The 27,606-nt window shown below is 47.7% G+C and overlaps 1 protein-coding gene across 1 annotated transcript in view; it reads right to left on the bottom strand.

The window, feature by feature from the left end:
* Window positions 1-1,595: 1,595 nt before the first annotated feature.
* LOC138355572 (carbonic anhydrase-related protein 10-like) overlaps window positions 1,596-27,606 on the bottom strand; it is a 53,930-nt gene continuing 27,919 nt past the window's right edge. The window contains exons 7-10 of the mRNA XM_069310869.1: window positions 21,582-21,713; window positions 12,145-12,187; window positions 9,917-9,983; window positions 1,596-7,317 (exon numbers count right to left, since the gene is read on the bottom strand). Of these exons, the coding sequence (XP_069166970.1) occupies window positions 9,961-9,983; window positions 12,145-12,187; window positions 21,582-21,713 (198 nt within the window). The 3' untranslated portion in view covers window positions 1,596-7,317; window positions 9,917-9,960. The remainder of the gene's footprint in view (window positions 7,318-9,916; window positions 9,984-12,144; window positions 12,188-21,581; window positions 21,714-27,606) is intronic.

Below are 27,606 nucleotides of genomic sequence, written 5' to 3'. Positions count from 1 at the left end.
TCTGTTCATTCAAGGGAAGAATTTGGGTGCATTAGAGATATACTCAGGTTCCTTGTCAGTTAGGGAACCTGAGTATATCTCTAATTCCTGGTTAATCTTGAGGTATGCTGGCCTCCGCTTGTACCTGTATTGCGTAGGTTGTGGCTCGGGTGTCAGCGTAAATTTCCACTAACAGACTATTTACATTGGCCACATATATGATAATTCATGCAGATTTGCAATCACGTTCCCCCTTCATGCACGGGATAAACACAACGCTCCTGGCGACACACGTGTATGTGGTTGCAAGGCCTGACGGAGTAGTTGCCTTCTTCCTTACCTTCCACTACTAGGCTACTATGTACACGCACAAACTATGTTGAACTCTCTCTTGAGTCGTGAGCGAGTTTTGGCCACCTGGGATGTTTATCGTCACCCACCCTGTGTCCTCACCTGGGGGTGTTGTCACCCATGTTGTGTCCTCACCTGGGGGTGTTGTCACCCATGTTGTGTCCTCACCTGGGGGTGTTGTCACCCATGTTGTGTCCTCACCTGGGGGTGTCGTCACCCATGTTGTGTACTCACCTGGGGGTGTCGTCACCCATGTTGTGTACTCACCTGGGGGTGTCGTCACCCATGTTGTGTCCTCACCTGGGGGTGTCGTCACCCATGTTGTGTACTCACCTGGGGGTGTCGTCACCCATGTTGTGTCCTCACCTGGGGGTGTCGTCACCCATGTTGTGTCCTCACCTGGGGGTGTCGTCACCCATGTTGTGTCCTCACCTGGGGGTGTCGTCACCCATGTTGTGTCCTCACCTGGGGGTGTCGTCACCCATGTTGTGTACTCACCTGGGGGTGTCGTCACCCATGTTGTGTCCTCACCTGGGGGTGTCGTCACCCATGTTGTGTACTCACCTGGGGGTGTCGTCACCCATGTTGTGTCCTCACCTGGGGGTGTCGTCACCCATGTTGTGTCCTCACCTGGGGGTGTCGTCACCCATGTTGTGTCCTCACCTGGGGGTGTCGTCACCCATGTTGTGTACTCACCTGGGGGTGTCGTCACCCATGTTGTGTCCTCACCTGGGGGTGTCGTCACCCATGTTGTGTACTCACCTGGGGGTGTCGTCACCCATGTTGTGTCCTCACCTGGGGGTGTCGTCACCCATGTTGTGTACTCACCTGGGGTGCCGTCGTCACTCACGCTGGGTATTCGCCTGGAGGGAATAGTATTCACCAAAAGAGCCGAAGCGCAACCCCCGCAAGCACAACTAGGTGAGTGCACACACACACACACACACACACACACACACACACACACACACACACACACACACACACACACACACACACACACACACACACACACACACACACACACACACACACAGGTAAACACCATACCGTTCACAAAAATAGTTACAAGCAAGCAGTGACAAAAACAATATGACGGGTATTAAAAAGACACTGGATTAAAATCAAAGTTTATTTCATGTACAAGTATAGTGGGCGACGGGGAAGAGTGGAGGGGGGGGGGGAGAGAGGGAGGAAAGGAGGGGAGGGGTGTTCCTGCCTTCGTCACCCCCCCCCCCACCACCTCCCTTCATCCTCCCCCCCCCTACACTAACCCCCAGAGTGCGTCCACGGACGCCTCCACAGCTACCGGAGGGCGAACACTTAATATTAGGGACTCATCAGATATGTATATGATATGCGCGCTCAGGAGTACACGGGAACACTATTCTTCTCCTTACTCTTATACAGCACAGTGTGAGGGCGTCTTGTTGGGCTGGGTGGGGGTGCAGCCGAGCTGGGTGGGGCCGGGGTGCAGCGTTGTGCAGTGGGGGTGGGATGGGGTGCAGTGGGGACGGTGCCAATTTGGATAGGAGAGTAGTGGCGCGATTGGGTGTAGTTGAGTGGGGAGTAGAGGGGACAGGGGAAGACCAGTCTTATGTATCAGAGCTGCAGAGAGCTAAGGAGTTAAGCAGGTGTGGCAGTGGAGTGGTGGTAGAAGTCACTCTTACCTCACTCTCCTAACTCCCTTTGTCTGTCACTCTGACACACACTCACGACACAAGCAGTGGGACCAGGTATGGGATGTCACCGTGAATACTAAAAGGAGAGGACATCCTGTGCTAGTCACTTGCTATGATACATAGTATGCCAGCAGACACAGCCTCCCACGGAAGACCAGCGCCCCACGGGCAGGAGTGACAGGGAAGGTGCTCCAGTGGGTAAAGGAGTACCTTTACCCACTGCAACTCTGCAACAGAAGAGTCACCAAAAAAAGACGAGACGTCACACAGTGGGTGATGTAACCAGAGGCGTCCAACTGAAGTCAGAAACAGAGCCCTGGAGGGACGGGCTGGGAGGACGGGCTGGAGGGACGGGCTGGAGGGACGGGCTAGGGGGACGGGATGTACATACCTTCGACTAGGGGAATTGAGTGAAGTAATGCTCGAAAATAGTTAAGAACACAATGAGTAAACACAATAGTTAAGAACACAGAGTGAGCGAGACATGAGTAAAAAGTGCTTCTCATTCATAAACGGGAGCCGGTTGTCGAATTAACGCGCATTTACCCAATATTTACGAAGATGAAGCTTTTCATAGGCTCTCAAGGTTTCTAAAATCACGAAACCGAGATTTTGAGTTAGGCTTTACGTTGAGAGCAGCGCCGGATCAGGCAGTTGTGAGAACGTCCGTCGCCCGTAATCAATCACCCGGCCCTAGCCTATTACAGTAGCCATATACTGCAAATGAAAACAATAGAACGACAACACCTAACCTAACCTTGGCCGAACTATGTACACAATTCATAACATACAATTTATAATGGGGGTACCCACCTCTGCTGCAATTGTAGGGACCCCATAGCCTCGGAGGAGGGAATACAGAGCATTCAGAGAAAAAACTTGTCATTCAACTCTGAATACGTATGAGTGTAGTTCAAAAAAGTTTTAAGGAACATTTATAATATATATAACACTAATATATATTTGATTAAGCACCGTTTGTGATTACACAGTGCATTAAAATTTATGAAATGTTAATGTACTTTGGGGACGGTCCCAAATTATACGAGCACAGGCTAAGGATGGACCACATGACTCTGTCGACTGTGTTTAGTACAACCCAGCCTCCTGAAATGATAGTACTCATAGTGACTAGTACTTATAGTACTGATAGTAATATTTGGTTCAAAATTCCAGTATATAGTGAAGGACCACTAGTAAACTACCTTTTTGTACTATTAGTGTGATAAAGTCCGTAAAAAAATAACGCTAACAACCAAACAAATATTCGTAGATCTAACATAGTACATATAGGTACTATATTAGGCCTAAGATAGCGTGTATTTGGCCTAGGATTGCTAGAAGAGGCTTCTGATAACAAAGTTTCTGCCATGTCCAAATTTAACAGTACAAAAGTCAACTTTCTGGTGGCCAACATCACTACATATTGCGACTTTCCACCAAATACTTACTAAAAGTACTTTTTATTTTAGGAGGCTGTGTTGTTGGGTGAGACCCGTCACAGCCTGCCTCCGGGTCCCTGTGTTATATGGAGGACGTGTGTGTGTACTTAGCTAGTTGTGCTTGCGGGGGTTGAGCTCTGGCTCTTTGGTCCTGCCTCTCAACTGTCAACTGGTGTACAGATTCCTGAGCCTGTGTGTGTGTACTCACCTAGTTGTGTTTGCGGGGGTTGAGCTCTGGCTCTTTGGTCCCGCCTCTCAACCGTCAATCAACAGGTGTACAGATTCCTGAGCCTATCGGGCTCTATCATATCTACACTTGAAACTGTGTATGGAGTCACCCTCCACCACATCTCTTCCTAATGCATTCCATTTGTCCACCACTCTGACACTAAAAAAGTTCTTTCTAATATCATATGTGTGTGTGTGTGTGTGTGTGTGTGTGTGTGTGTGTGTGTGTGTGTGTGTGTAAGACGCTCGTGCACATGCTTGCAAGACATGCACGTGTGCCTGTAAGACACATGTGAGTGTATCCATACTACTGAACAACAGGAAGCTCTCCTCTGCTCCCGCCTGCACATTACTACTGCCCAAGCCCCCACTACTCTCTCTCACGCAGCCACAACCCCCTACAACAGTAAAAAAAAAAACTATGTACACACACACACGTACATACGTACGCGTAAACAAACACACGTACACATCTCGAGATTATGGCAACGAAGAAGCTAAGTAAACAAATAATAGCCGAGGTTAAATTTTGTTTGTCTCATTCTCGCTGGCTAATGTATTAATGACGAGGAGGAGAAGGAGGGGAAGGAGAAGGTCTTTGTCTCAGACAGACACTTGAAGTCTCTAAAAGAGATACAAGTATCTCCCCTCACGACTGGGCTGTACTCTCCAAGATGGGGGGACTAACCCCCCCATCATCACTATAACATACTCAGCCATACACTCACTCTACCTCATGCATTATCTAGATATAAAGTGAGTTTCTAGACAACCTTGTTTTCTAGATTTTACTTAGCTCCTATACGTTAATTAGCTCTGAGAAAGTAATCAAAAGTCTTGAATATCCCACAAAAAAGTCTAGTTCAAAAATGTTTTAAAGAACATCTCAGGTTGCAAAATGCGCATTATACTTTCTAGAGTTTAATTAACGTTTCCATAGATAGCAAATATCTGTTTCTAAACATTATTAGGATTACTAGACGCCAAACAAGACCTTCCAAAAGTTAATAAGTAAAGCTACAGCCCACACCAGGAGGCTTTACACTCTTCAAAATATTCTGGACATTTTCTTAAAATTAGGTTTATTGTTCTTCATTTTATTATGCAGCCGCGACACAGGCTCGATCCACCTTTAGAACATTTACAAAATCTGTACAACAGAGAAATTATCATCAGCCTTTTACAAATGTTTGTCAGAAACTTCAAACTTCATCATGGAAGATTACAAGCTTGGTTGCCTAAACTCAGTTCAGGAACAGTGCTCAAGGTGTGTGTGTGTTTGTGTGAAAGAGAGAGAGAGAGAGAGAGAGAGAGAGAGAGAGAGAGAGAGAGAGAGAGAGAGAGAGAGAGAGAGAGAGAGAGAGAGAAAGAGAGAGAGAGAGAGAGAGAGAAAGAGAGAGAGAAAGAGAGAGAGAAAGAGAGAGAGAACAATGAAGCAGAGTGAGATACTACCCCTCACATAGCGTAAAAGCAACAGACAGTATAGCCACTGCTGGAAAGACACAACTACACACGCCGGAAAACAATGAAGCATCGAGTACTGGCCACAAGACACTCCAGGAAGCCAGCTATGCTGAAGGCAGCGGGTAAGCTTTATGCTGAAGACAGAGGGTAAGCTTTATGCTGAAAATGCCACCACAATACAAAACTTGCTGAGGAAGCTTCCACAGTATGATATACCCAAAGGAAGGGAACATATTACGGGTGTATGCTGAAGAAGGCACATACCTTTATCTAGGGAAGTATACTAGGAAGGGACTTGACGTAGGAGGGTGAAGGGAGGCTTTGGGTGGAGTAAGAGGCTCTGGGTTAGAGATTAGCATTGTCTTCAACCTGGGCCTGGGGGGGGGGGGGCAGTGATTGGTGGAGTGACACTGGAGTGACACTGATGGAGTGACAAACTGAGGTAGCGTTTGAAAGTAGGTAAGAATAGACCAAGGGTGAGAGTAAGAATAGAGCAAGGATGTGGATAAGAATTAAAAAACGGTGAATGTAAGAATACATCAAGGGTGAGGGGGCAAGAATACATCACAGGCGAGGGGGGGGCAAGAATACATCAAGGGTGAGGGGGGCAAGAATACATCACAGGCGAGGGGGGGCAAGAATACATCACAGGCGAGGGGGGGCAAGAATACATCACGGGTGAGGGGGGCAAGAATACATCACGGGTGAGGGGGGCAAGAATACATCACGGGTGAGGGGTGGACAAGAATACATCACGGGTGAGGGGGGGACAAGAATACATCACAGGCGAGGGGGGGCAAGAATACATCACGGGTGAGGGGGGGGGCAAGAATACATCAAGAGTAATAGTAAGAATAGAGCAAGGGTGAGAGCCAGAATAAAACAAGAGATGAGGGCAAGAATACAACGCAGGGTGTGGGCAAGAATACAACAGAGGGAAGCAACAGTACAGTTGATCAAGATAAAGAGCACAGAGAGATGTTACAAAGACGAAGTTTATACGAGAGAGAAAAAAGCTTTCTAAGCTAAACAAAGCTAAACACCCCAACAGTACCACAGAAGATGCTTTTGATTGGCTGGTGTGGTACCCTTTTGCACAGTAATCTCACACAAAAGTACTCTGAATTGCACTGAAAAAAAAAAGTTCTCAGATTTGCGCTGAAAAAGTACTCGGATTTGCATTGAAAAAAAAAAAAGTACCCTGATTTACATCGCTATAAATATGGAGTGTAAATTTAGGGATTCTTGTTTACATACATTTTGGATATTTTCAAATGGAAGTGTTTGTTAAGGTTTGTTGATTAAAGTTAGCAGCCAAGGAGGCCTGGTCGACGACCGGGCCGCGGGGACACTGAGCCCCGGAAGCACCTCAAGGTAGGTAGTAGCAACACATTATTCTGAAATAATATTAAGAGGGAATATTTGATTTTCGTGTCGAGTTCTCGACAGAATTAGGTGGAAGAGTTGAAATTTTGGTGGTGGACAAATTTCAGGAGAGGAAGGATGCTCCCGCTGGACCATCCCACCAATGACAGGCGCGTGACAGTGACAGACAGGTTTGTGACAGTCAGAGTCAGTTTGGAGGAGTCGGACGAAAAAGATTGTCTGTCCACAGTGACAGGTGTGTGTGTGTGTGTGTGTGTGTGTGTGTGTGTGTGTGTGTGTGTGTGTGTGTGTGTGTGTGTGTGTGTGTGTATGACACCATAGTCTGCCTATAGTGACAGGTGTGTGGGGACATCACCACACCGTCTGCCCAGAGTGACAGGTGTGTGGGGGACATCACCACACCGTCTGCCCAGAGTGACAGGTGTGTGGGGGACATCACCACACCGTCTGCCCAGAGTGACAGGTATGTATAGGAACATTCCTATCAAGTAGACTTGTTGTTGTTAAAGATTCGCTACCTGGAACAATAAGTTCCAAGTAGCACGGGCTATGGTGAGCCCGTAGTTGCTGAGGGCCACAGGATGACTCAGACAAGATACTTAGCAAACTTGAGTCTATCCTGACGGTGGAATGACGGGGACAGGGGCTTCTAGAGGAGCAACAGCAGCAGAAGTATCAGCAGCAGTAGCAGCAGCAGCAGCATGTGCAGCAGGGACGTAAACAGCAGTGGCAGTAGGAGTAGCGGAAGCGGAAATAAGGAAGAGGACGGTGCTCTTTGTCATGGGCTGAAATAGAAAATATTATTTATTGTCATTAATTTAGTAAATGACAAATTGAATATTAATAATGAATAATAAATAAGTGATCATTCAAACAACTCCCAAAACACTTTAGAACAAGATGACAATAATTAAAAAATCCATTAAATTTGGGGCAAAAAAATCATTTGGTCATAACTTAAGATGTGTCTTTTTAACACACACACACACACACACACACATACACACACACACACACACACACACACACACACACACACACACACACACACACACACACACACATGGTCGAACAAATGGTTGTTAGAGTTTAACCCAACCAAATGTAATGTAATGAAGATAGGTGTAGGGAGCAGGAGGCCAGATACAAGGTATCATCTGGGAGAGGAAATTCTTCAGGAGTCAGAGAAGGAAAAAGACTTGGGGGTTGATATCACGCCAGACCTGTCTCCTGCAGCACATATCAAGCGGATAACATCAGCGGCATATGCCAGGCTGGCCAACATACGAACGGCATTCAGAAACTTGTGTAAAGAATCATTCAGAACTTTGTATACCACATATGTCAGGCCAATCCTGGAGTATGCAGCCCCAGCATGGAGTCCATATCTAGTCAAGGATAAGACTAAACTGGAAAAGGTTCAAAGGTTTGCCACCAGACTAGTACCCGAGCTGAGAGGTATGAGCTACGAGGAGAGACTACGGGAATTAAACCTCACTTCGCTGGAAGACAGAAGAGTTAGGGGGGACATGATCACCACATTCAAGATTCTGAAGGGGATTGATAGGGTAGATAAAGACAGTCTATTTAACACAAGGGGAACACGCACAAGGGGACACAGGTGGAAACTGAGTGCCCAAATGAGCCACAGAGATATTAGAAAGAACTTTTTTAGTGTCAGAGTGGTTGACAAATGGAATGCATTAGGAAGTGATGTGGTGGAGGCTGACTCCATACACAGTTTCAAGTGTAGATATGACAGAGCCCGATAGGCTCATGAATCTGTACACCTGTTGATTGACGGTTGAGAGGCGGGACCAAAGAGCCAGAGCTCAACCCCCGCAAACACAACTAGGTGAGTAACTAGGTGAGTACACATACACACACACACACACACACACACACACACACACACACACACACACACACACACACACACACACACACACACACACACACACACACGACAGTTGAGAGGCGGGCCGAAAGAGCAGAGCTCAACCCCCGCAAGCACAACTAGGGTGAATACACACACACAGCTAAGAGGTATGAGTAAAGAGAAAAGACTAAAAGTAGTTAAATCTCACGTCACTGACAGAGAAATGAAAGAGAACAGACATGACCACCACATCCAAAATTCCCCAGGAAAGGGGTGGAGGTGGAGCAACACAGAGGACCTATACCCGCACAAAGGCGTCACCGCCCAACACGCGGGAACTGAGCCACTTGCAAAAAAAATTCAGGGGACACAAATGTGGACAGAGAACAATCCGAGCGCAAAGTTTTTTTTTTCCCTTAACAGAGCAACACAAAAGACACAGACGCCAGGTTCAGCGCCCTATCATTCCTACCACCAGAGGAAGAGAGCCTTCTGCTCTTTCTTTGCCATACCAGGAATGTGTGTGTGGGGGGCTTTCATAGGATTACAGCCCCGCCCCTGTGCCAGGTAAGTCCACTACGTGCTCACCATAGCCCGTGCTACTTGCCCCGCTCCTGTGCCAGGTAAGTCCACTACGTGCTCACCATAGCCCGTGCTACTTGGAACTTTTGTTCCGAGTAGCTGAATCTAAAAACAACAACAACATGTGGGCATCTGGAGGCTCTTGATACCGTCAGATAAATCAGAAATCTGTTGTAATATAAAAGAGAACCTGTAAGAGATCCCTGAAAATCCATGGATTATCAAGGATCTATAACATACATAGATACACACAAACATACATATATATACACCTACATACAAAACTACACACACAAACATAGATATACCTACAAACGTACATATATATATATATATATATATACACCTACAGACATAGATATAAAAACCCAACATAAGCCACCAGGGACACAAAAGATATTAAAAGACAAAGGCACAGAAATACATAGATTCAGATCGACAAATAAAGTCAAAACCCATACAAATAAGACTATGGTACTTGGCCCCAGCTTGGCCGACCATAGCCCAAGGTAACCCATACCCCAGGGGGTATGCTCGCCCCAGCTGTGGCCTCCCCCCTCCCCCCAACCCATCCCCAGTCGATAAAAATATACATTATACTCCCGTGTATAGTTAGGCCTAGCAAATGTTAGGCTATAAATGGTTAGGCTCCGTTGGCAATTGTTTGTATATGCAGTACATAGCTGAGGCATTTAGAGGAGGAGCTTCTCGAACACACGAAGAGACCAGAAGCACTGTTCGAGAAGAGTTCGAACGCTATCATTGTCAAGTCTTATGATGGATATTTCATAATTAATATAGGATTAATATAGGCTGGATTGACGAGTATATCGTCATTGTTTTTGAGGACGAGTTGACTGTTGATGATTTGATGAGTTACTGAACTTTGGGACTCACCTGAGTAACAGAACCTTGAGACTCACCTGAGTAACAGAACCTATCAGCCGTGGGTCTCAACATGGGGGCGTCATGAACCAAGCCACGACCCAGCTGCAAGAGATAAAGTTGTTATTCAACTAGACTCATATTATCCAGGTCACATGTACTCTCACTCATTCACTCACTCACGTGTGTGTGGGGGGGGAGGGGAGGGGGTTACAAGTCAATCTCTGAGGCCATTAATATCGGAGAACACCCACACTGTTTACGTGTCATTTACCAACAGGAGTCAGTGAGAAGGGAAGCCTACTGCCTCTTTCTCGGCCATTAAACAAGCATTTTCTCTAATACTGTCCCGCACAAGAGACCTTAACTCAAGCTTTAACTCGGGGAAAGAGTGCTAGGGGGTGAGCGAGAGAGGACCTACCAGGAAGGAAACAGAAAGCGGAGGTATCAGCGGAGAGAGAGAGAGAGAGAGAGTGTGTGTGTGTGTGTGTGTGTGTGTGTGTGTGTGTGTGTGTGTGTGTGTGTGTGTGTGTGTGTGTGTGTGTGTGTGTGTGTGTGTGTGTGTGTGTTACGAGTGGAGTACCACAAGGATCGGCGCTGGGGCCCATCTTGTTTCAATATATCTCCACACCCCGACCGGCAAATGGGTGTTCGCTGTTCAATGGGTGTTCTTCGTATCACTGTTTACAGACGATGCAACACCAGTGGGGGAAAGAGCCAAGACAGAGAGGGAACAGAGACACCTGGCAAATGTTCTTGACATCCTGAAGTGGTGTGTGGACAATGCCAGGTTATGTGGATAGGATCAAGAATGAGGATAGGAGCAAGAATGAGGGAGACGAGAACAGCAGTACAGAGTGAATGGGGAAGATGGGACACTCCGGAACTGATATATTACATTAATTTCAGAACATTCAGGAAGGCGGGGCCCAGGAGCCAAGCTCGTCCTATCAAACACCTCAGGAGGAGTGCCTCTAGGTTAGTACCCCCCGCAATAGGGCCACACAATGGACTCCACATAAGGGGTCCTGGACAAGAGGTCACCTTATGCAGGTAGCATTATGCTTAATGAGAGGCCGGGTAATTAGCTTAGCCTAATATATCAGAAATAAATCCTTGTTCTAATCTTAATAATTACCTGAGATTTGTTTAAAAGCGAATAATTATATGTCTTTAAAACTAATTGAGTCATACACAGTCAGACAATGGTCAAACACACACACACGATGGTGGGGTTGTAAACAATGAGCTATGCACGCACGCACGCACTTACTCACACACGCACACACACACACACACACACACACACACACACACACACACACACACACACACACACACACACACACACACACACACACACCTATATTACGACTACGACTATATAGCACTTGGAAGGGGTCAGGATAAGGGTTTGGGGTGGAACGGGGGGAAGGGGGGGAAGGAATGGTGCCCCAACCACTTGGACGGTCGGGGATTGAATGCCGACCTGCAGGAAGCGAGACCGTCGCTCTACCGTCCAGCCCACGTGGTCGTGAACGCGGCCCTCACCACTATCACTGACAATGTAAGTTTAGGGCAATTGCAGGCGATGAGTCACAATAACGTGGCTGAAGTATGTTGACCAGACCACACACTAGAAATTGAAGGGACGACGACGTTTCGGTCCGTCCTGGACCATTCTCAAGTCGATTGACTTGAGAAGTCGATTTAGGGCAATTGTTTACCTTTTGTCATCTTGATCCTCTTGTTACTGTTGTTACTATTTAAAATATGTAATATTACGCACAGTAATTCTACCTGTCATTTCTAAAGAAACAATGGTGTCATCACCATTTACATCACTCATCACCACAGCCACACCACCCATCACCACCCAGCCCGTTCTCGCACTTTCTTACAGTCAATATTGATTTATTAAATACGTGCATTTGTGACATACTAACCATACTAGTTTACCTTGAAAAGCTTCATAGAAAACACCGACCTTACCTAACCTTCTTAGTATGTTAAGATAAGCATCTTATTGCTTCGTAATTACAATTATTACTTAACCTATACCTATAATAGGTTAAGTAATAATTGTAATTACGAAGCAATATGATGCTTATCTTAACATACTAAGAAGGTTAGGTAAGGTCGGTGTTTTCTATGAAGTTTTTCAAGGTAAACTAGTATGTTTAGTATGTCACAAATGCACGTATTTAATAAGTCAATATTGACTATACGAAACTGCGAGAACGGGTTGCACCACCACACAACTTACCTTTGTAAACGAGTCTTGGATCTGATATTCTGCAGCGCTCGTCCTGAAGTAGAGACGGAAAAAGATAAACAGTTAACATCCTGAAACACCATATTAATCAACCTGTGGCATAACACCCTAATGACTGAACCACCAGTGGGTCCAGGATAACTGTCTTATCGGTGTGTCGAGTAACTGTCTTCCCGGTGTTGCTAGTAACTGTCTCAAGTTATCTCAAGTAACTGTGCCATTACAGGAGCGGGTGGTTCCAAGGGTGTCAGGCAGGAGTTGCTTTACGTAAAGATGGTGAGCCGTCGGAACGGCTGGTTAATGGTTCCCAAGATGACAAGGAGGCAAGATGGTCGGGAGTCACTGTACTAGACAAATGAGAGGCGGGACTGAGGAGCTAGCGCTCGAGCGAGCAAGCAGGAGAGGAAGAGAGCGTGCAAGCAGCAGACAAGGTGCATAAGAAACACAGGAAGGGAAGCAAAACAAGGGCTTGTCTTAGACATTGCCGGAGAAGACAATTAAAGACTTCATCTCCAGGTGTGTGAGACGACGGGGAATTACAGGGAGAAGAACAGACAGGTGATTTGGTGCGGTGGTGGTGGTGGTGGTGGTGGGCGGGGGGCTTGTGGGGGGAGGGGGGGGGGCTTGTGGGGGTGTGTGTGGGGTAGGCTTGTGGGGGGGTAGGCTGTGGGGGTAGGCTTGTGGGGGGGGGAGGCTTGTGGTGAAGTGTGGGGGGGGGGAGCCTTGTGATGGGGAGGTGTTGTGGAGGCTGATGGTGGAGACGAGGAGGAGGAGGAGGACGAGCTTCAACTCTTGGACTCCACCTTTCCACCAATTAGTTACCTAATACAATGACTCCTGACCAAGCTTGCTCTCTACGACAATATAAACTACACACGTAGCTGGCTTCTGTAGCCTTATCGTGTAGTTAATTCATCAGTTTCCCTTCAATAATGCTAAAGAATACTCTTCCCTTCATTACTGTTCATCTGAGTCTCCAGCTTCCAGCCATTGCCTCGTGCACTACTGGTATAAAGGTTAAAAACAGTTCCTGAGGATTTTAGAGGTTTCGATCATGTTTCCCCTCTCTCTCATCTTGTCTGTCTACATTTACTCCTCCTTCATCAAACATTCTTCGTATCCCATCCACTGTCCTTCTGAGACGAATCTCGTCGCAAACTCCTGTGCACTTTAAAGCTTCCGTGTGAGGTGTGGGTTATTGTTATAGATTCACCTATTCGGAAGAAGTTCCAAGTAGCACGGGCTATGGTGAGCCCGTAACTTACCTGGCACAGGAGCGGGGCAAGTAGCACGGGCTATGGTGAGCCCGTAGTGAACTTACCTAGCACAGGAGCGGTGCCTCGACTGGAGGTGTGGGCCCGTTGCCCGGCCTAAATATGTCATGTATAGGGGTGTGGAAAAAGGGTTTTCGGTCCTGTAGAGAGAGAGACAGGGATGGATGGGGTGAGGAAGGGACGGAGGGGAAGGGACGGAGGGGAAGGGACGGAGGGGGAGGGAGGAGGAGGAGGCATCCGGACCAGGAAATTCAGGAGTAAACTTGGGCCACAGGCGGCTGTGACTGGTCGGTGAGCGGCCGTAAAAGGGAGCCCGGGTGCAAGGCGTTAAAAGTGTGGTCGACTGTAGCGAAAGAGCGACAGTGATTTTTATAGCAAACCAATATATGTGGTGACAAGTACAGAGCGGCACCCGAGGGGCCGCGGACAAGCGAAGACAAACACCCGAGGGACCGGACATGCACTGGGAAGCACCCGAGGGACCGGACAAGCGAGGAGGAGAACCCGATGGACTGGACAAGTACAGAGCAGCACCCGAGGGGCCAGACAAGCATAGAGAAGCACCCGAGGGGCCAGACAAGCATAGAGAAGCACCCGAGGGGCCAGACAAGCATAGAGAAGCACCCGAGGGGCCAGACAAGCATAGAGAAGCACCCGAGGGGCCAGACAAGCATAGAGAAGCACCCGAGGGGCCAGACAAGCATAGAGAAGCACCCGAGGGGCCAGACAAGCATAGAGAAGCACCCGAGGGGCCAGACAAGCATAGAGAAGCACCCGAGGGGCCAGACAAGCATAGAGAAGCACCCGAGGGGCCAGACAAGCATAGAGAAGCACCCGAGGGGCCAGACAAGCATAGAGAAGCACCCGAGGGGCCAGACAAGCATAGAGAAGCACCCGAGGGGCCAGACAAGCATAGAGAAGCACCCGAGGGGCCAGACAAGCATAGAGAAGCACCCGAGGGACCAGACAAGCATAGAGAAGCACCCGAGGGGCCAGACAAGCATAGAGAAGCACCCGAGGGGCCAGACAAGCATAGAGAAGCACCCGAGGGGCCAGACAAGCATAGAGCAGCACCCGAGGGGCCAGACAAGCATAGAGAAGCACCCGAGGGGCCAGACAAGCATAGAGAAGCACCCGAGGGACCAGACAAGCATAGAGAAGCACCCGAGGGACCAGACAAGCATAGAGAGAAGCACCCGAGGGGCCAGACAAGCATAGAGAAGCACCCGAGGGACCAGACAAGCATAGAGCAGCACCCGAGGGACCAGACAAGCATAGAGAGAAGCACCCGAGGGGCCAGACAAGCATAGAGAAGCACCCGAGGGACCAGACAAGCATAGAGAAGCACCCGAGGGACCAGACAAGCATAGAGAGAAGCACCCGAGGGGCCAGACAAGCATAGAGAAGCACCCGAGGGACCAGACAAGCATAGAGAGAAGCACCCGAGGGACCAGACAAGCATAGAGAGAAGCACCCGAGGGGCCAGACAAGCATAGAGAAGCACCCGAGGGACCAGACAAGCATAGAGCAGCACCCGAGGGACCAGACAAGCATAGAGAGAAGCACCCGAGGGGCCAGACAAGCATAGAGAAGCACCCGAGGGACCAGACAAGCATAGAGAAGCACCCGAGGGACCAGACAAGCATAGAGAGAAGCACCCGAGGGGCCAGACAAGCATAGAGAGAAGCACCCGAGGGACCAGACAAGCATAGACAGAAGCACCCGAGGGGCCAGACAAGCATAGAGAAGCACCCGAGGGACCAGACAAGCATAGAGCAGCACCCGAGGGACCAGACAAGCATAGAGAGAAGCACCCGAGGGGCCAGACAAGCATAGAGAAGCACCCGAGGGACCAGACAAGCATAGAGAAGCACCCGAGGGACCAGACAAGCATAGAGAGAAGCACCCGAGGGGCCAGACAAGCATAGAGAAGCACCCGAGGGGCCAGACAAGCATAGAGAAGCACCCGAGGGGCCAGACAAGCATAGAGAAGCACCCGAGGGGCCAGACAAGCATAGAGAAGCACCCGAGGGGCCAGACAAGCATAGAGAAGCACCCTTGGGACCAGACAAGCATAGAGAAGCACCCGAGGGGCCAGACAAGCATAGAGAAGCACCCGAGGGACCAGACAAGCATAGAGAAGCACCCGAGGGGCCAGACAAGCATAGAGAAGCACCCGAGGGGCCAGACAAGCATAGAGAAGCACCCTTGGGACCAGACAAGCATAGAGAAGCACCCGAGGGGCCAGACAAGCATAGAGAAGCACCCGAGGGACCAGACAAGCATAGAGAAGCACCCGAGGGACCAGACAAGCATAGAGCAGCACCCGAGGGACCAGACAAGCATAGAGAGAAGCACCCGAGGGGCCAGACAAGCATAGAGAAGCACCCGAGGGACCAGACAAGCATAGAGAAGCACCCGAGGGGCCAGACAAGCATAGAGCAGCACCCGAGGGACCAGACAAGCATAGAGAAGCACCCGAGGGGCCAGACAAGCATAGAGCAGCACCCGAGGGGCCAGACAAGCATAGAGAAGCACCCGAGGGGCCAGACAAGCATAGAGAAGCACCCGAGGGGCCAGACAAGCATAGAGCAGCACCCGAGGGGCCAGACAAGCATAGAGAGAAGCACCCGAGGGGCCAGACAAGCATAGAGAAGCACCCGAGGGACCAGACAAGCATAGAGAAGCACCCTTGGGACCAGACAAGCATAGAGAAGCACCCGAGGAATGAGACAAGTACACAGGAATCCTATAACCTCTTAACATATGGATATGGGAGGTGGCGGCGCAGTGGACAGCGCTCTAGACTCGTGGACCTAGGGCCGGGGTTCGATCCCCCGGCACCGCCGAAAAAAAAACAAATGGGCAGAGTTTCCGTCACCCTGATACCCCTGTTACCTAGCAGTAAATAGGTACCTGGGAGTTAGACAGCTGTTACGGGCTGGGTGTATGCCTGTGTGTGGAAAAAAATAGTAGTAGTAACAGTTGATTGACAATTGAGAGGCGGGCTGAAAGAGAAGAGCTTAACCCCCCGCAAACACAACTAGGTGAATACAACTAGGTGAATACAGGAACCCTATAACCTCTTAACAGTGCCCACCTGTCTCCGTATCTAAGCACCCTCTCATTCATGAAACAGTTTACCAAAAATGTCCTGGAAACTGAAGTATGATCAAGCCCCTTGCCGTCACCTGGCTCCGTGCAGGGCACTGCCCTACCCCCCCCCCCTCCTCCTCCTCCACGGGTGCAAATGATCTCCGTACTGAGTGAACGCGTCTGGGCCAGGCGTTTACCGCCAGTTCTGTACATACGGCGTGAGCTGGGAGCTGTTTGTTTGTCTTTACTCTCCTGAGAGTGGCGGCAGTTTGGCGGAGGTCAGCGGGAGGAAGTCAGTTGGGAGGGAGGAAGTCAGTTGGGAGGGAGGAGGTCGACGGGAGGCGTCGGCTGGAGAAGGTAATCGTCCTTACTTCCTCTCGCAACAAGAGCCATTCTCGTCCCCGTCTCGCTGACGCGGTGTGCGCCGGATGACCCCCTTTAGGCTCCATACCTCCGCTAAATAAATTCCCTCCGAATGGATCCATAAATGTAATTGCTGGTAGCCGCTGCGAGTACTGATGACATGTGGACTGAGTTGGCCTGGCGTTTCAAGGGCGGGTGAGGACGGGAATTACGGGGCCAATCCAGGAGTTGCAAAGTGCGTGTGCTCGAGTCTGGGCTTCAAGGGGTAAAAACCCATGAAGACTGGAGTGGGTCAGAGTGACGAGGGGAAACTTGGCGGGGTTGAGGGGGCTCTAAAAAAAAAAAAAAGGTTTGGGATTAATTTTCTTGACATGCAAATGAGAAAAGTTCATGATTACCGAATTTGGCTGAGCAAATAAATCTTGCGATTAAAATGGTGCCATCGACGATCTTGCCAGGTCCGCCTGCTTTTGTGAGAGAGAGAGAGAGAGAGAGAGAGAGAGAGAGAGAGACAGAGAGAGACAGACAGAGAGAGACAGAGTGTGTGTACTCATCTATTTGTGCTTGCAGGATCGAGCACTGGCTCTTGGATCCCGACTTTCTATCCGCTGGTTCTCTAAAGCAATGACTTCTGTGTCATTTCTGTGTGTGTGTGTGTGTGTGTGTGTGTGTGTGTGTGTGTGTGTGTGTGTGTGTGTGTGTGTGTGTGTGTGTGTGTGTGTGTGTGTTTTTTTATTTATTATTTTCTACCACAGACGTGGCCACACATTTACAATGCTAACCAGCATATATACATTTTCTTCTGTCCTCCATGGACAGGGTTAGAGAAGTTGTGTGTGTGTGTGTGTGTGTGTGTGCGCGTGTGTGTGTGTGTGTGTGTGTGTTTACTAGTTGTGTTTTTGCGGGGGTTGAGCTTTGCTCTTTCGGCCCGCCTCTCAACTGTCAATCAACTGTTTACTAACTACTATTTTTTTTTTTTTTTCCACACCACACACACACACCCCAGGAAGCAGCCCGTGACAGCTGACTAACTCCCAGGTACCTATTTACTGCTAGGTAACAGGGGCACTTAGGGTGAAAGAAACTTTGCCCATTTTTTTCTGCCTCGTGCGGGAATCGAACCCGCGCCACAGAATTACGAGTCCTGCGCGCTATCCACCAGGCTACGAGGCCCCTGGCCCCTACGAGGCCCCTGTGTGTGTGTGTGTGTGTGTACTCATCTACTTGTACCTGCAGGATCGAGCTCTAACTCTTGGACCCCCGCTTTTCAGCCGTTGGTTGTCTAATACAATGACTCCTGGCATATTTCTCTATCATACCTGCTTTTAAAGTTATGAATGGAGTAGCCTCTACAACCTGCTCCTTCAGGTCACTCCATTTACTCACTACCCTTACGCTAAAAGAAAATTTTCTAGCATCTCTATGACACATCTGAGTCTCAAGCCTCCGTCCCTGCCCCCTGAAGTGTACGTGCCTCTTATATTCACCTAGTTGTGCTTGCGGGGGTTGAGCTCTGCTCTTTCGGCCCGCCTCTCAACTGTCAATCAATCAACGTTTTACTAACTACTAATTATTTTTTTTCACTTCACACACACACACAAACACTCTGGGTTCAGAGATGGTAAATCGTGCCTCACAGGCCTAATAGAATTCTATGACCAAGCAACACAAATTAGGCAGGAAAGAGAAGGGTGGGCAGACTGCATTTTCTTGGACTGTCAGGGAGCCATTGACACAGTACCTCACAAAAAGCTGTTACAAAAGTTGGAGCAGCAGGCAGGAGTAAAAGGTAAGGTGCTCCAGTGGATACGGGAGTATCTAAGCAATAGGAAACAGCGAGTAACGGTGAGGGGGGAGGCATCAGAGTGGCGAGATGTCACCAGCGGGGTTCCACAGGGCTCTGTACTCGGACCCAACCTGTTTCTAGCATATGTAAACGACCTTCCAGAGGGTATAGACTCATTCCTCTCAATGTTTGCTGACGATGGAAAAATTATGAATAGAATCAAAACAGATGAAGATAGACAGACTACAGAACGACCTGGACAAACTGGAGGAATGGTCTAGAAAATGGCTGCTAAAGTTCAACTCAGGAAAGTGTAAAGTAATGAAATTAGGCGAAGGGAGCAGAAGGCTGAACACAAGGTACCATCTGGGAGGCGAAATCCTGCAAGAGTCAAATAGAGAGAAAGATCTGGGGGTCTATATCACACCGAATCTGTCCCCAGAGGCCCACATCAAAAGGATATCATCAGCGGCATACGCTAGACTGGCCAATATAAGAACTGCCTTTAGAAACTTGTGTAAGGAATCGTTCAGGGCCCTGTATACCACTTCTGTAAGACCAATCCTGGAATATGCAGCTCCAGCCTGGAGTCCATACCTAGTTAAACACAAGACGAAGTTAGAGAAGATTCAGAGGTATGCCATCAGACTGGTCCCGGAACTGAGAGGAATGAGTTACGAGGAAAGGCTAAGGGAGCTGAACCTCACAACCCTGGAAAACAGAAGAGTAAGGGGAGACATGATAACCACCTACAAAATTCTCAGGGGAATTGACAGGGTGGACAAAGACAAACTCTTCAGCACGGGTGGAACACGAACAAGGGGACACAGGTGGAAACTTAGTACCCAGATGAGCCACAGAGACGTTAGAAAGAATTTTTTTCAGTGTCAGAGTAGTTAGTAAATGGAATGCGGTGGTGGAGGATGATGTGGTGGAGGCTGACTCCATACACAGTTTCAAATATAGATATGATAGAGCCCAGTAGGCTCAGGAATCTGTACACCAGTTGATTGACAGTTAAGAGGCGGGACCAAAGAGCCAGAGCTCAACCCCCGCAAACACAACTAGGTGAGTACAAACAGGAAGCAGCCCGTAGCAGCTATCTAACTCCCAGGTACCTATTTACTTCTAGGTAACAGGGGCATCAGGGTGAAAGAAACTCTGCCCATTGTTTCTCCCAGGCTGCCGGGATCGAACCCCGGTCCCTAGGTCTACGAGTCTTGAGCGCTGTCCACTCAGCCAGCTAGCCCCCCTACTCGTTGACTCAGCATGTGTGAACAGCTCTTCCCTTACCTCACCTCTACCCCCCACAGCACCTCACCCCGCAGCACCTCACCCCATACTGAGAAGTTAGCCAATCAAGACGCCACCACTGGCGGCTGCCAGACGTACGAGTCTCCGCCCGCCGACAGGACACAATTGGATGCACTTGTCGGCGCCTTGTAATGGGCTGTTTGCGATTGGAATAATTCAAGCCGGAACAATACAAACACTCTATTCCCTATTGCTTGTTCGAAACACCAACTGAAGCTTGTGTGAATGTGTGTTTGCACGTCTGTGTAAACACAGGTTTGAGGTTATGTATACATAAGCTAACCTCCACCACAGATATCCTGACAAACAGCACCAAAATAATGGACAGATACAAGCACGATAGAAGATTGGACATTCGGCGAGGCGCTGTACATGAAGCAAACCAAGCCACGCATCAATAGCAAACACACACACACACACACAATCAGATCTAATCGCAACTAGGAACCCCCCCCTAAAAACCAGGAGGGAGGGGGAATGATTGTAACGAGCAATCTGCCACGGTGGTATCACGGCCAGGAGACATTTAGAGGGTCACCTGCCGGAGCCACACCTGCCGGGGGCCACACCTGCCGGGAGTCACACCTGCCGGGGGCCACACACACCAACACTGAGCCCCGTAAAGCCAAGGATTCACACCCATGTGTCCAAATTAGCAGTGCATTATGGAACGATGGGATGCGGAGGGATACAAGGCGTCACACAGGTGTTCTGGGATGGTGTAGTGGTATAGGAAGGACAGGTGTAGGCAACGGCAGTTCCTTATTACAGATGTCGGGGGGGGGGGTGTCCATGTGAACTTCATATAGGTGAAGGAGGCACCTGTATACCTTATAAAAATCTAGAGGGGTACTTGTGTTTATTATACACGTGTCTCTCTCACTGTCCCGGCCCTCGGCGTAACACCTCGCCAGCAGCCTTCGGATATGAGTACTGCTGGGGGCGCCGCCCTGTAGCAGGGGCGCCCCACCTGCAGCAGGGGCGCCTCACCTGCAGCACGGAGCCCTCCCACCTGCAGCAGGGGCGCCCCACCTGCAGCAGGGGGCCCCTCACCTGCAGCAGGGGGCCCCTCACCTGCAGCAGGGAGGGCCCCTCACCTGCAGCAGGGGGCCCCTCACCTGCAGCAGGGAGGGCCCCAAGTAACACCACAAACTCGTCCCATCCACCGTGCTCCGCTGAACGTCGGGGCGCTCAAACACCGTCCATAAATAGTGTGCGCTTTACTCCAGAGGAATAAACATATACGCAAGGATTCACCAAGAGAGAGACCACTGCGTCGTTTACTGTCACTAACTGTACATCTGGAGACTGTAGAGCTCTTGCGTCTGTACTCATGAATGGCCAAGGTGTCATTAACCACGCACTTGACAAGCTAAGAGACAGGTGGGGAAGGCGCACTCGTAATAGCGTAGTAGTTAAGGATATACTAGACAATGTATCTTACCTAAGCAGGCCCTCAGCCTCCAGGATACCAAAATATTAGCTTCATGACTCAATAGCATCTATCACTGAACAACACCTCGTTAGCCCGAGCTTATCGTGCCTAAAGCGAGTCATACATGTATGCACGCACTGTGGCCGCCTGGCTGACTGACCTGCTTGTTGGTGAAGTTAATATTGGTGCGTATGGTGCGGTGGTGGGCCGTCTGCACGGGTCTGTAGTTGTTGGACAGCGGGGCGTTGGCCAGGGTGGAGTTGCCTTGTCTGAGGGCACGCAGCTGCCGCATCTGTCCAGAGGGTTACAACACCTGTATTATAATAATAATAAAAATAATAATACTTTTTATATTCAAGAAGGTACAATGGGATGGTGAGATTACATAAGATTACTATTTTAACATTCACGCAAAGCCACTAACACGCATAGCGTTTCTGGCAGGTCCTTAATCTAACATATCAGGTAAGATGAAAAGGTACATTATAGCAAGATTTTATATTAACAAATAACTACAACATAAGTTGATAAGAGGTGATTACACTGATAAGGATATATGTCTTAAGTACTAATATTGGAGAAGTGGGTAATACAAGATACAGTGTGAGTTTGAAGCACAAGGTAGGAAACTATGAGGATGAAATTAGGTACTTTTTGGAATTATTTTTGAACAGGGCAGAGGTTGGACAATTTTTTAATTCATCAGGGAGTTCCAAAGACTGGGCCCTTTTATTTGCATGGAGTGTTTGCACAGATTTAGTCTGACTCTGGGGATATCAAAGAGATATTTATTTCTGGTGTGGTGCTCATGGGTTCTATTACATCTATCAAGGAAAAGTTTCAGATGAAGATTATTATTTAGGATCAAGGTTTTGTACATGTAGATAGCACATGAGAATGTGTGGAGTGAGTGAGTGTATGTTTAGCATGTGAAGGGACTTAAACAGAGGGGTTGTGTGTTGTCTGAAGACAGAGTTTGGTACAGTTCTGATAGCACATTTTTTTGCATTGTGTCAGACAGCGATGGATTGTTTCCAGCGCAGGTTAGAGATACATAAAAATGAGTTTGAGTGGATATAAATAGGAGCTGCCTTATGTGGGATCAATAGGAGCTGCCTCACATGGGTCAATAGGAGCTGCCTCATTCGGGGTTTCTACAATTTCCTTGATTCTTATGACCATATGTTATCATAATAGGTTAGGGACGTAGTTATGTGGAAAAGTAGGCAAATAAGTGCATATGTAGGTAAATGGGTAAGGACGTAGGTAAATGGCTTGATTTGTTTGTAGGCAGCCAAAAGGCAGTGAGTAGGTAGATATCAGGTCGATATTTTGATAGATCAGCACCTAGATATAGGTAGACGGTAGATAGGTAGAAAGGTGGTAGTTTGAAAGATAAATACGAGGCAATTGGATGTGAGTAGATGGGTAGATAGAACAGCGTATGGTAGATACAAAACACATTAAACAGATGTCAGAATGATAAGTAGCTAGTAGACATGAAATCAGCCAGTAGATAGGTAGACAGCCATCATCAGGACGTCAACACATATACAGCCAGAGAGGTAAACAGGTCATTCAACCGATAAAAAAAAAACTTTCACACCTGAACCCAAACAACTGACTGTCGGCCTCTCGGGACACACCTGGCACTGCACCTATATTATTAAATCATCAAATCTAAATATTATACGCAAAACTAATGGCGTATCAATCAAAATATATTAGTTATAGCGGCAAGTACAGGTACCAAAAAAAAAAACATTGAAAATGTATATAATATTTTTTTTAGGAGAAACTAAATTAAATTGACGACATGCCAGGCTAAAATAACAATGTTGTGGGATAACAGGCTGGAAGATCAGAGACCCTGTGTGTGTGTGTGTGTGTGTGTGTGTGTGTGTGTGTGTGTGTGTGTGTGTGTGTGTGTGTGTGTGTGTGTGTGTGTGTGTGTGTGTGTGTGTTACTAGTTGTGTTTTGCGGGGGTTGAGCTTTGCTCTTTGGGCCCGCCTCTCAACTGTCAATCAACTGTTTACTAACTATTTTTTTTCCCACACCACACACACACACACACCCCAGGAAGCAGCCCGTGACAGCTGACTAACTCCCAGGTACCTATTTACTGCTAGGTAACAGGGGCACTTAGGGTGGAAGAAACTTTGCCCATTTGTTTCTGCCTCGTGCGGGAATCGAACCCGCGCCACAGAATTACGAGTCCTGCGCGCTATCCACCAGGCCCCATGTGTGTGTGTGTGTGTGTGTGTGTGTGTGTGTGTGTGTGTGTGTGTGTGTGTGTGTGTGTGTGTATTGTCCCTCGCTTTACACGTTCATAAAGATTATATACACGATTAGGATTCATTTTTTTATACGTTCGGCGAGACAGTTTTTTTTCACTGGTATTGATTTCCCTGCGCCCCTTGTGTTTTCCCTAGAGCTGCGGGGGGAAAATAGGTCTGCGGAATACATTCTTGGTGTTATGTTGAACTTTTCAGTGGGACTTGGTCTTCCTGGGTCGTGGGACCTGAAGCAACTAGCTTGTTAGACCTGGCCTACCTGGCTTGCGTCATCCGGTCTATCTGGCTTGCGTCACCTGGGCTATGTGGCTTGTGTCACCTGGCCTATCTGGCTTGCGTCACTTGACCTACCTGGCTTGCGTCACCTGGTCTATCTGGCTTGCGTCACCTGACCTACCTGGCTTGCGTCACCTGACCTACCTGGCTTGCGTCACCTGACCTACCTGGCTTGCGTCACCTGACCTACCTGGCTTGCGTCACCTGACCTACCTGGCTTGCGTCACCTGGCCTACCTGGCTTGCGTCACCTGACCTACATGGCTTTGGGAGTTATGTCCAACTAATAATTATTATTATAAGGTTCCTCGAGCAATGTTACACTCCCTCCAAATGGAGGGAGTGTAACATTCCGCCTCCCTCAGTGTGGAGTTAGTGGGAGGGAGGGACGGAGAGTGAAGGTGGAAAAGGAAAGGTGAGGGAATAGCTGGCAGAACAGGGGAAAAGGGACAGAATGAAAGAGAGGGAAGGGGAGAGAGAGAGAGAGCTTGGGAGTGAGAAAAGAGGTGAGAGTGATAGGGGAGTGCAAGGAACCTCCTAAGTTCGGTTGGGAACACCCAATTACTTTAAGAAAACTGAAGGAAATGCATAAAGTATACCCATTATAGGTGGTGGGGGACCCAACTCCGGCATCAAATACACCTCGTCCCCTACACCACACACACACACTACACCAACACTACATTATACATTATAAAGCCTACGAACCCGTTAGTATGACTGCCAGATTATATTTCCAGGGACGCTAGACTGACAACGTAGTCACATATATATGTGACCAAAGATTCCCTCGTCCCATCACACACTCTTGGTGCGAGATCTTCCAGTCACAAGAACAATGAACCCCAATCTGTAAATATACCTTCAGCCGACCTGATTCCAAGCGCTGGAGTGTCACCCTCTGCCACACACGTCCCTGGGGCCACGGTCCTCGCCAGCCGTGTCTGCATTAACCTAATTGTCTAATTGAAGTTGGGTTTCCGGGAATGGACACGAACCTCATCCGGGTTGCCGTCTCAGCTTCCAAATTCTTTGGGAAACGGTCGGACTGTTGCCGACGTCAATCCCGGTGACCTCAGTGTGTGTGTGTGTGTGTGTGTGTGTGTGTGTGTGTGTGTGTGTGTGTGTGTGTGTGTGTGTGTGTGTGTGTGTGTGTGTGTGTGTGTGTGTGTGTGTATGTGTGTGTGTGTGTGTGTGTGTGTGTGTGTGTGTGTGTGTGTGTGTGTGTGTGTGTGTGTGTGTGTGTGTGTGTGTGTGTGTGTGTGTACTCACCTAGTTGTGTCTGCAGGATCGAGCAATGACTCTTGGATCCCGCCTTTCGAGCATCGGTTGTTTACAGCAATGACTCCTGTCCCATTTCCCTATCATACCTGGTTTTAAAATTATGAATAGTATTTGCTTCCACAACCTGTTCCTGAAGTGCATTCCATTTCCCCACTACTCTCACGCTAAAAGAAAACTTCCTAACATCTCTGTGACTCATCTGAGTTTCAAGCTTCCATCCATGTCCCCTCGTTCTGTTACTATTCCGTGTGAACATTTCGTCTATGTCCACTCTGTCAATCCCTCTGAGTATCTTATACGTTCCTATCATGTCCCCCCTCTCCCTTTTTCTTTCTAGTGTCGTAAGGCACAGTTCCCTCAGGCGCTCCTCATACCCCATCCCTCGTAGCTCTGGGACGAGTCTCGTTGCAAACTTCTGAACCTTTTCCAGTTTCATTATATGCTTCTTCAGATGGGGACTCCATGATGAGGCGGCATACTCTAAGACTGGCCTCACGTAGGCAGTGTTAAGCGCCCTAAATGCCTCCTTACTTAGGTTTCTGAATGATGTTCTAACTTTTGCCAGTGTAGAGTACGCTGCTGTCGTTATCCTATTTATATGTGCCTCAGGAGATAGATTAGGTGTTACGTCCACCCCCAGGTCTCTTTCGCGCGTCGTCACAGGTAGGCTGTTCCCCTTCATTGTGTACTGTCCCTTTGGTCTCCTATCTCCTAGTCCCATTTCCATAACTTTACATTTGCTCGTGTTGAATTCCAGTAGCCATTTCTCTGACCATTTCTGTGTGTGTGTGTGTGTGTGTGTGTGTGTGTGTGTGTGTGTGTGTGTGTGTGTGTGTGTGTGTGTGTGTGTGTGTGTGTGTGTGTGTGTGTGTGTGTGGGTTTGAATGGGGCCCAAGCTAGTGTACAGTGTACTGGTCAGTACTGGTCGGTGGGGACACCTAGAAGTATCCAATACCTGGTTACACTCGCCAACACTATTTCATTGACCATGCCCCACCCCCACACCCCCATATCACGTGCTGTATATATATATATATATATATATATATATATATATATATATATATATATATATATATATATATATATATATATATATATATATATGACCACGAAGGAAAATAAGACAGGACATTCCTTAAATACTTTTGTATTAATCATTACATCTTCGGAAGGATGGATATTACAAGATGATTGATGAAGATTAAGCCACCCCTAAAGGTGGCACGGGCATGAATAACCCGTAAGATATTACAAGTCAGTCGTGGTAATATATAAGCAGCGAGGTGAAATACAACGTCTTCATGAACATAAGAAAAAATTGCAGCTGACCCATAGGCTGAGACATGTGACTTCCAGGAAGCAAGAATACTCGTGAGCTTTTAATGAGATAACTAAGTGTTAATGACCTTACTCAAATAGTCTTTTAATTAATCAATTAAATGGATCGAAATTGTACAAAACATTACTAATGTTAATATTGTATGGTTTTGTGAATTGTATTAAAGCAGATGCAATAATGTTTCCATTGAAAATGATTTTTACAATTTGTTTTCGAAGAACTCTCCCAATGAATTTGGTGACAATTTTCTGACGAATGAATGAATAGAGCATTAGATAATTGGTCATTTCTTGCTACAAAATATTTATGTTGTGAAATTCGAAATTTCAAATCTTTGCATGTTTGACCTATATAGAATTTATTGCAATCTTTACAAGTTATTTTGTAATACCCCTGTAAAAGATTGTAGTAATACAAGGTATTTTACAATACCTTGTAACGACTCTAATAAATTCTATATAAGTCAAACATATAGTTGGGCAGCAGTTAGTTGCTTCTGGAATCCTTCCTTATATATATATATAAAAATATATATGAGCGATCTATTGAAGAACGTTATTCAGGACACCGATAATGGTTTCCGATATACACCGATGACATAAAACATTACGAGCGTTTATCCTTTGAAGTCATTACTCTCTTTGACAGAAACATTTTCTTTCCCTGTGTGTAATGATAAGAGAAAATAAATGCGTCTCATACAACACCTTTATAAGTCAATATACACTGTTCTCCTAAGACCAGTGTATGTTAAGTAGTGGACAGATACATTGTGCTATACATCTACTGGTACTACAACCATTGATACAACTTCTACCGCTACCACAACTAGGAAAATTAAAATCATTCCATTAACTACTTCCTTTCTACTACCTCTACTTCTTGGCTTATAATCTTAAGCACCTCGAGAGAAGGAAGGAATTATCAAGGAAAAGTGCCAAGCCATTACGACTATATAGCACCGGGAAGGGGTCAGGATAAGGATTTGGG

Source organism: Procambarus clarkii, chromosome 6 (assembly GCF_040958095.1).
Source record: "Procambarus clarkii isolate CNS0578487 chromosome 6, FALCON_Pclarkii_2.0, whole genome shotgun sequence".
NCBI lineage: Eukaryota > Metazoa > Arthropoda > Malacostraca > Decapoda > Cambaridae > Procambarus > Procambarus clarkii.
Note: the sequence above shows the minus strand (reverse complement) of the source record. Positions and strands in the feature narration are given on the sequence as shown.